Source organism: Carlito syrichta, unplaced genomic scaffold, assembly GCF_000164805.1.
Source record: "Carlito syrichta isolate Samal-C Ts95f unplaced genomic scaffold, Tarsius_syrichta-2.0.1 Scaffold103402, whole genome shotgun sequence".
Taxonomy (NCBI): domain Eukaryota; kingdom Metazoa; phylum Chordata; class Mammalia; order Primates; family Tarsiidae; genus Carlito; species Carlito syrichta.
The window spans coordinates 1-9,209 of record NW_007047498.1 but is presented as its reverse complement, the minus strand read 5'-3'; the positions used below and the strand labels follow the sequence as shown (position 1 = coordinate 9,209).

Here is a 9,209-nt window from a genome sequence, read left to right as displayed (position 1 = left end):
CAATCCCCCACGGTGCCCAGCCACCCATGCCCCCCTCCCCCTCTGCCCACAGCCCTCTGCATGCCCACTGCGCCATCTTGAGGGCTGTCTGGCAGGGCAGGCGCAGCACCTGTGTGGTGGGGTGAGAACCATGGGCCCAGGCTCAGGTCTGAGGCCCACCCGCCCATCCGCCCATGGGAACCACTCACACTCCCAATGCCCGCGTCTTCCATCAGGTCGGCCATCTCTGCATCCTCACCTGGAACCAGAGGGGAGGCCCGTGAGCACTCAGGACTCCAGAGTCCACCTTCTGTCTCCTCCCGGCCACCAGGGAGAGGGGGCACTGGCTCCAGCCCAGAACGCTGTCCTCCCCAGACTGTGTCCTTCTGGGAGGAGACAGACCCTGCCTCATTCTCCCTCCCATCCCAGCCTGCAGGAACGATGACCTCTCAAGGCAGGGGCTGGGCAGGGGCTCTGGGGGAACGAGGCCTGGGGCTGAAGTGCTGGGGAGAGGCTACGAAGGAAGAGGGCCGAGCTGGATTCTCAAAACAGGGAGGGATTCGGAAGCAGAGAGAGCGAGGTGGCAGCCTCAGGAACACTGCACCACGGGGTCAGGAGGCGGGAAAGACAGGGTGAGGGGAGGAGAGCGTGGTGGCGCACTCCTGTAATCCCAGTACTTTGAGAGGTGGAGCTGAGAGGGTTGCCTGAGCCCCGGGGTTCCAGACCAGCCTGGACAACTTGGTGAGACCTCATCTTGACAAGAAATCAAAAAATTAGCTAGGCGTGGTAGTGCACGCCTGTAGTTCCAGCTACTTGGAAGGCTGAGGCAGAAGGATCGCCAGAGCCCAGCAGGTCGAGGCTGTGGTGGCTGTGAGCGAGCCACATAAATACATACATACATTATATATATATATATATAAAATGAGAGAGAAACAGAGGCGTGACCAGGTAAGGAACACAGCAATGGATACACTGACACCAAGCATGTCTGCTGTCCACATTGCGCCATTTTGTCTTCATAACCCACAAAGGGGCTGCCGCTGCTACATTATGTCCACTGTGGAGCAGGGACTTGGGGGCTCAGAGAGGCTAAGCGTCCAGGGTCACATGGCCGTGAGCTGGGTGCAGGGGGCAGAGCCCTGGCAAGGGGGACATGAGCAGTGGGAGACCCAACACAGGAAGAGAGAGAGACCCCGTCTTTTTAGGAGACCTAGGCATTTCTTTCTTTCTTTCTTTCTTTTTGAGTCGGAGTCCCACTCTGTCACCCAGGTTGGAGGCCGTGGCACGCTCTTGGCCACCGCAGCCTCGACCCGCCTGGGCTCGGGTGATCCTTCCACTTCAGCCTTTAGTAGCAGGAACTAAAGGCACGTGTCACCACACTCGGCTAATTTTTTGATTTACTGTAGAGATGAGGTCTTGCCGGGTTGCCCAGGCGGGTCTCGAACTCATGGGGGCTCAGGCAATCCTCTCACCTCTGCCTCACAAAGTGCTGGAATTACATCGTAAGCTACCGCGCCTGGCCGGGCGTTTCTCATCCAAGGGGCCAACACGTGAAAGGGGACCAGGAAGGACCAACAAGACTCCGAGGTATCATTACACCCGAGGGGCTGACTCCCAGACAACACAGGACCCTGGAATTGGGACACTGAGGGCTTCAGACTCAGGATCTTTCTGCCTCTCAACGACCTTCAGGGCCTCAGTCAAGTTTGTGTTTAAAAAAAAGAGTTCTCGTTTTAGGAGAAGGAAAAAAAAGAAGTAAAAAATTCAACAATGTTTAAAACGGGGAGGAAGGTGGATAAGAGACCAGACCTGAGACTCCCACTGTGTCTCCCCCCACAGGGAGGTCCCTGTTTCTGGAAGCCCCATGGGAATTGCATGTGTGTTATAGAAATGGCTTGGTGACAGCAGAGGAAGGTTTTCTCATGGGAGTCCAAGAGTTTGAGAAACTCCCAACACCCAAGGAAGCTGCCCTGGCCGCCAGCTTCATAGGCCTGTCCCACCCCCTCCCTCCTGGCCAGTCCATGGCGTGAGAAGACCGAGAACGCGAGAAGACCCGAGAACGCGAGCGCGGCAGCCTACCTCTGGCGCCGTCGTCCTCCTCCACCCTGTCGCCGCTGTCCGCCTCCTCTCTGATGATCAGCCGGCCGTCAGAGCTCATCTTGAAGCCATGGTCCTTCTTCCTGCCCCGGCCCGGCCTGGGCTGCGTGGCTGGTGTGACAGTTTGGTGTGAGGGATGGAAGGCTGGCCCCAACCCGTCTATGCCCTGGTCACGGCCGCAGGCTGGCTCTGTGCCCTGGGTCCCTCTCGGCCTTGCCACCGAAGCATCCCTGCCAGCCCCAGCAGGTCTTTTTTGAGCCCAGGGCTGGCCCGAGCATACCCAAGACTCGCTGGGCCACCTTGGGGTCCAGGAAGTTGAGGGGCTCGTCCGCCCCGCCCTCCTTCAGCCACGCGTGGCTCCTCTGCCGAGCCAGCTTCCTCTGGTCTCTGCCACGGCCCCTCTCCGCCTCCTCACTGTCCTCCTCGTCCTCCGAGTCAGCCAGGATTTCCTCGATGCTAAAGACAGAGAAGCCCCGTCAGAGGGCTCCGGGAGCGGGGCCGGCGGGGCCCTGCCTGGGCAGGCTCTGGGCTTCCCGTGGCCTCACCTGTCGCCTTTGCCCGGGGCAGGCTCCTCCTCCTCTTCCTCCTCCTCGAATCCCTCGTCCTCAGCTGCCTGGCTCAGGGCGCGGTGCCTCTTGGCCCGGGCCTCGGCCTTCCGGATGTTGACCAGGACTCTGTGGTACTCCTGGGGCAGCAGTCTCTTCACCAGCTCAAACCTGGGCGGCAGAAGGGCGTTGAGAGGCCGGCCAGGGAGCTCTGCAGGCGGGAGGGCCTCGGGGACTGAGACCCTTCGTGCTGCGCCTCCCACCCCATCCCTGCTGAGCGCACAGACCCGAACTTGCGGATGAACTTGGCGAAGAGGTTGCGGAGCTTCATGCGGAAGTGCCGCCGCATGTCGTCCGACAGCTTCCCGATGGCTTCCATCTGCCGGCAGAGCACCAGCGCCTCAGAGAGGAAGGCCCCTGGCTGCATCCTCCCCAGGGACACAGGCCTGTGGGACCCAGGAGGCGGCAGGGGAGAGGCAGCCCTGCTCCTGACTCACGCTTCCCTCCCCTAAACCCTACCTCGGGACGCAATGCCTGGGCATCCTACAGGAGGGCAGACACGTTTCCTAAGCAGACAGCCTCTCCCTGAGTCAGTCCCAGACAGATGCTCGTGCCCAGTGACAGAAGAGGAAACCGAGGCACAGCGGGTTAAGTGGTTGCTAAGTGGTCACGGGGCTAGGAGACCCGCCAGGGGCTCTCATGCTGGCCCCACTTGCTGCCAACACCCAGGCCTCTCGGTCCCACACACACTCCGGCTCCCTGCACGGACCCGGCTGGGCTCCTCTCAAGCCGACATCTGGCCTATGTGTGAGGGTGTCAGGTTCAGGATGTGAAGCATCTTCCAGTGGGACTGGGGAACTGGGTCCCACCCACTCACGAAGGGCTCCATACATTCTAATCCCCATGAGGGATCCCTGCTCCCACTGTACTCCTGGCTCTGGAGGGCGGGGCAGGACATGCTGATTCTCACCCACCCTTCCTGTTTTCGAACCCAAGGCCAGACCCAAAGGAGAGACACAAGAGGGACCTGCAGGTCTGATGTGACTCAACCTAGGGAAGTGGGAAACTGAGGCAGTGGGTACAGTGCACAGAGGCGCTAGATGGCAGTCCCAGCCACGGCAAGCCTGGGCTAGGCTCCCTTAAACCAGCAGGGGTCAGGGACTCAAGACCAAGGGGCTCAGACCCTGCGGCAGCCCAGGCAGGGGTGTCCAGAGGAACCTCCCCAGGCCAGGAAGGTCAAAGTACAAGACCAAGAGAAGGCAAGGCGGGGCGCCACGCAGGGAGAGCTGGGGCCCTGGGTCCAAGGCTGTTGCCGACTATCACCGTGCCCCCAGAAGTCCCCAACCTCAGTTTCCCCATCTGTAAAACGTGGGGGGCCCTTCCCACTGGCCTCTGCCCCGAGAGCCTTGTTTCTGGGAAGGCTCTGGAGTGGTAAGAGGTGGCCTGGGCACCGTGCCCCCTCCCCACCCCCCCAGGCTGGTACCCTCTACATGTCTTTCTGGGACTCCTCAATCACCTTCTGGCTAATAACAGAGTTGGAACCTCGCTAGCCTTGAGGCACACTGGGCCCATGCTGGCAACTTGGAGGCCATCGTGCGCCCACCGAGGGAGAGGGGACACTCACCACCAGCTGCAAGTGCTTGGCCAGGTGCGCCACGTCCATGACAACCACTGCCACCTTGATAAAGCCCAGCGCGGACTTGACCACGTCGCGGGTGCGGGAGGCCAGGAGCAGGCACACGTTCTCCAGCAGCTGCTCCACCGTGCTGGTCCCCATCAGACCTGCAGTGGCGAGAGGGCCGCTGTCCCAGGCACCTGCACCCCACTCTCCCCCAGGCCAGTCGCCCAGCAGGGGGGAACATCAGGAGTCGACACTGGGAGCCCTTTCTGTGCCGGGCGGCACTGACCATTCTCCATGTCTTGGTCTTGGTCCCTCAGCTGTCGGAGGGAGGTGCTTTTTCTTTTTGAATTGGAGTTTCACTCTGTCGCCCAGACTAGAGTGCAGTGACCACTCCTGGCCACCGCAGCCTCGACCTGCTGGGCTCCGGCGATCCTTCCGCCTCAGCCTCCCGAGTAGCCTGGAACTACAGGTGCGCCTACCACACCCGGCTAATTTTTTGATTTATTATAGAGATGAGGTCTCACCAAGTTGCCCAGGCGGGTCTCGAACCCGCGGGCTCAGGCAATCCACTCACCTCAGCCTCCCAAGGTACGGGATTACAGGCTGAGCCACCGAGCCCAGCTGGGAGGTGATATTTCTCAGCTCCATTTCAAAGACAAGAACCTGAGGTTCCAAAGGGTTGACAAAGCTGCCCGAGGTCTCGTGTGGCTGCCAAGAGGCAGGGCTAGGACTAAAATCTGGGCACCAGCCCTAACCTCCTCCTGCACAGGAAGTGGGACACAGGGCAGTTGTGGTGTGGGACAGGTGTGAGGAGGCACCTCGGCATAGCTGTGGAGAGGACGCTGGGAGGCGCAGCCGTGAGGAGAGGAGGCTGGGAGGCCGGCCGGGCTGCGTGCGGGGCTCTTCCCCACGCCCCGATCTCTCCCAGACCTGGCAGCTACCTTGTCCTGAAGTTGTGGGCATTTTCCTGCCCGAGGGCTTCCCAAGCCTTCTAGGAAACGAGCACTTACCTTTAAACTCGAAAAGGAGGTGGGTCAGAGCCAGGATGCTACAACTGATCATGGTCACTCCGCCCACCAGGCCAGGGTAGATCAGGACGAGGTAGCGCTGCAGGGCCTCTGAGGGCAGAGACAGGGCAGGTCACACACGGCAGGGCCAGCCAGGGCGGGGCCTGCGGGTCCAAGGGTAGCAGCCTGCCCAGGGCCAGCCAGGGAGTTCTCTCCACCTTCTTCTTCCGGGGGGCTTCCTCCCAGCCAGTGAGCTGTGTCCACCCCAGCGGCCATCACCCAGGCCTCACCTTCCTGGTTCGGGCCAAACTGCAGGAAAGCGAGGCCCATCTCCACGAGCAGGGCGAACGCGTTCTTCCGGGCGCCCACTGACACCTCCTTGGTGCACAGGATCACCTGCGAGTCGCCTGTCAGCACGTGCTCCTGAGCCGCCCCTGGCGGAGGGGGCGGGAGGCACCCACGCGCCCAGGAAGCACACCGAATCCACCCCCGCCCCGCGACCACCTCCCTGGACCTGCGCAGGACACCCCGCGCCTCACCTCCGGGACAAGGGCAGCGATGAAGTCCTCGTGCTCGGCCGAGAGCTTCCTCACGATATGCATGAGGCACTTCAAGCGGGGCTGCGGGCGGGGCTCGCGGTCAGGACCCCAGAGCCGCCCCCACGCCGGGAACCCAGACGGCTCCTCTCTGGTGTCCCCCGGCCTCCCCGGACAGCCCTGAGCCCTCACCCTCTTGGCAGGCGAGGCCGTGCTCCGCAGCGAGTCCAGCAGGGTCATCTTCAGGTCGTCCAGGTGGCTCTGCACGAAGTGGGCCCCTGGGCCCAGGGGGCTGGCACACACCTCCTCCAGCACCCGGTAGGCCTTCTTCTGCACCCCGTGGGCTGTGCTCTGGCAGGTGCAAGGCGGACAGGACGGGTGAGGAGGGGCCAGGGCTTCACCCCTACCGGGATGGCCCATGAGCCTCCACCACGCGTTGCGGCTGGCACAGAGGGGTCAGAGCAGGAGCTGGCCCTGCCCGCCTGGCTTGCGGTCCGACACAAGGACCACAGAGAGCGGGCGGTGAGGGGCCAGTCTTGCCAGGCCCAGGTGGGGTGTGCTGTGGGTGTGATGCAGCCAGCCCTGCCCTCCAGTCTGTACCCCCAGGTCATGCCCCCACCGGTATCCCTGCTACTCTTCCTGGCAGGCACTCCTCCCCCACACTTGCCCAACTCCTTGCCGCTCCAAAGCAGCTCTGTCGCCGCCTGGGACACCCTTCCTGGGATGGGGCGGCCCTGCCCCAGAGCACTCCCTGTGCTGCTCGACGCCGCAGTTAAACTGTGGCAGTGGGATGGCTTTCTGGGGCCACTGCAGAGCAGAGCCCTGCGTGTCACTAGCCACCGAGACGAGCGTTTCACACAGATCCAACATGTGCAAAGGCGCAGACGGGCCCGTGACACCGAGGCCAAGGTCCCTGCCTGGTTCCCTCACCAGGCCCATCCCAGGATGGTCTGACTTTCATCCCGCCCCCGCCTCCAGCCTCCTCTGGCCACTCTCGGTCTCCCGAGAGACCCTCTGCAGGTGAGGCCTAAGCACAGCTGTGCATCTCAGCCCCTTGGGCACTACGACAGGTGGGCCTGATGGGTACTGGGGAAAGCCACTGCAGGAGAAAGCCAAGGGACCTGGCCTGGGGCGGCTGAGGGACGTGGAAGGGAAGACAGGCCCACCTTTCCTTGAACCCCTATCCCCGCCTCTGCCAGGCAAGGCCGTGCAGCCCCTGGCCTCCAAGGCTCACCTCCAGGTAGGGCCGGATGGTGGCGTACAGCTTGCTGATGGCGGCTTCGTCGGCGTGAGGAGCCAGGGCCACGACCAGGTCCAGGACAGACAGTCTGCTCAGGGCAGAGACAAAGAGGGGCTGGGGGCGCTGGAGGGGGCTCTGGTAGTCACCAGGGTTCTTCTGTCTCCTGGATACTGGAGGTGGGAGAAGTCGCCTTGAAGGGGACTGTGTGTGACACTCACTGCCAGCCCCTGGCTGAGCACTCACGACACACTGGGCACAACTCCTGCCAACAACTCAAACTCACGGCAACCCTGCTGCCAGTACCATCACCATGCCCATTTGACAGGGTCACAGAGTAGGCAAGTCACTTGACCAAGGTCACCCAGCCTAGAGGTGATAGAGCTGGATTTGAACCCGGGTAGTGTGTCTCCTGGATCCTCCAGGGAGAAGGAACTAGTTTGGCCTCTTGGGAGAGTCGGGCCATCCAATACCTCCAGACGTCCCCAAGGCTTCCGGAGTGAAGCCACAGGGCCCCTGCTAGACACACCCTCCAGCTCCCCGGGCTGCCCCAGCTCACGTGGGGACGCCTGAGCATTTACCTGGTGAAGTCAGAGCTGGCAGGGTCCAGCACCTTCTCACTGGCTTTTTCCAGGAAACCATTCACCAGCTGGCAGCATCAGGGGGTGACAAGGGCGTCAGTGAGGAGAGAAACAAGGAGCAGCCACAGCAGGCCCCAGAGTGGCCACCCTTCTGTGAGAGGCGTCCAGCACAGTCCAGGCCGCACCTCTGGTGTGTGGGCCCAGCGCTCCAGGTGGCAGACACCCAAGGGAGTCCTGGTGGTAGACGGTCTCGGCCGCTCCAGCAACCTGCCTGCCGGAGAGCACCCCATCCATCCCCGCCCTTCAGTTCACCTGAGTCTCCGTTATGGTGAGGTAAGTTCTGATGGTTTCCAGCACAGCTCGGCGGGGAGCGGGAGTGTCCCCGGCGGCCACGGGTTGCCCGTACAGGTTGAAGAGGATCGGCAGAAAGTTCTTGGCAAAGCGGCTCACTTCGGCACGGTCGGCCTCTGGCAGGAGGACCAAAGTTTGCATTAAAAGGACAGGAGTTGCCAGGCACCATGCCTCACGCCTGCAATCCTAGCACTTTGGGAGGCTGAGGCGAGAGGATTGCCTGAACCCAGCAGGCTGAGGTTGCAGTGGCCGTGAACGTGCCATCGCACTCCTCAGACTCTAAACAAAAGGACAGGCGTTGACCAGCCTCAAGGGCTACTGGGGCTGCAGTCCTGAGGCCTTCTTCAGGGTACCCTGGGGTAGGACGGGAAATCCATGGGTTTAGGGGTTTGCTGTGGCAGACGCTGAGGCCAAGGCACAGAGAACCAGGTGCCATGGCTCCTATCTCAGGGACCAGCAGCGCATCAGCCAGCACAGCCCCCAACACTGACAGAACACACCTGCAGCTCTGGTCAGTCACAGGAAGTCAGGGAAGGGCAAGGGGGCAGCTGCCGCCTCCGACTCGCTCCTCGGGCGGCGAGTTGGGGAAGCAGCGAGGAGGCACACAGAAGCCAGTTCCTACGGCTATGCCTGGCAGGAAGCACAGCAGGCCGGCGCCTGGGCCAACCCCATGCCCCGGGGCCCACACGTACCCGCCTCACAGCCCTTGGTGATGAGGGTGCGCAGGGCTTGGCACACAGTGACCCTCAGGTCCGGGCGCTCGCTGATGGCTGTGCCCAGCGTCCGCGCCAGCCCTCTGAAGGAGGTAGCCACATCCGTGGGCCTCGTGCAGAAGCCAGGCAGGAGGGTCCAGATCTGGGGGAGGAGGAACGCGGGAGAGTGACACTGGCACCCAGGCCCTCGCACTGTGCTACCCACATCCCCCCACGTCGGTCCGCACCTGCCACTGGAGTGTGTCGTAGATCTTGGATTCCACTGTGCTACCTTCCTGGGCCAGGGCCATTGCTGGAGTGTGAGACAAGAACACAGTGTGACCCTGGGTGCCCTCCTGGACAACCCACCTCATTTTACCCAAACCAAAGCAAAAACCCAAAGATGAGGACGGAGCACAGGAGATGACCTCCGCCCCACAAATTATATCATAAGAGTTGTTCGTTCTAAAACTAAAACAGTTCTTTTTTTTTTGAGTTGGAGTCTCACTCTGTCGCCCAGACGGAGTGCAGTGGCTGCTCCCAGCCACCGCAGCCTCAACCTG

At 62.1% G+C, this 9,209-nt stretch overlaps 1 protein-coding gene across 1 annotated transcript in view; it reads right to left on the bottom strand.

The window, feature by feature from the left end:
- The window catches only part of RRP12 (ribosomal RNA processing 12 homolog), a gene marked incomplete at its 5' end in the record, with an annotated part of 15,745 nt that extends 6,786 nt beyond the window's left edge, over positions 1–8,959 (bottom strand). Inside the window, 15 exons of the mRNA XM_008065529.2 lie at positions 189–238; positions 2,059–2,187; positions 2,357–2,532; positions 2,622–2,792; positions 2,909–3,000; positions 4,246–4,403; positions 5,253–5,360; positions 5,540–5,645; positions 5,789–5,869; positions 5,978–6,136; positions 7,020–7,113; positions 7,604–7,671; positions 7,916–8,070; positions 8,647–8,809; positions 8,895–8,959. Coding sequence (XP_008063720.1) covers positions 189–238; positions 2,059–2,187; positions 2,357–2,532; positions 2,622–2,792; positions 2,909–3,000; positions 4,246–4,403; positions 5,253–5,360; positions 5,540–5,645; positions 5,789–5,869; positions 5,978–6,136; positions 7,020–7,113; positions 7,604–7,671; positions 7,916–8,070; positions 8,647–8,809; positions 8,895–8,959 — 1,775 coding nt within the window. The remainder of the gene's footprint in view (positions 1–188; positions 239–2,058; positions 2,188–2,356; positions 2,533–2,621; positions 2,793–2,908; positions 3,001–4,245; positions 4,404–5,252; positions 5,361–5,539; positions 5,646–5,788; positions 5,870–5,977; positions 6,137–7,019; positions 7,114–7,603; positions 7,672–7,915; positions 8,071–8,646; positions 8,810–8,894) is intronic.
- Positions 8,960–9,209: the final 250 nt, after the last annotated feature.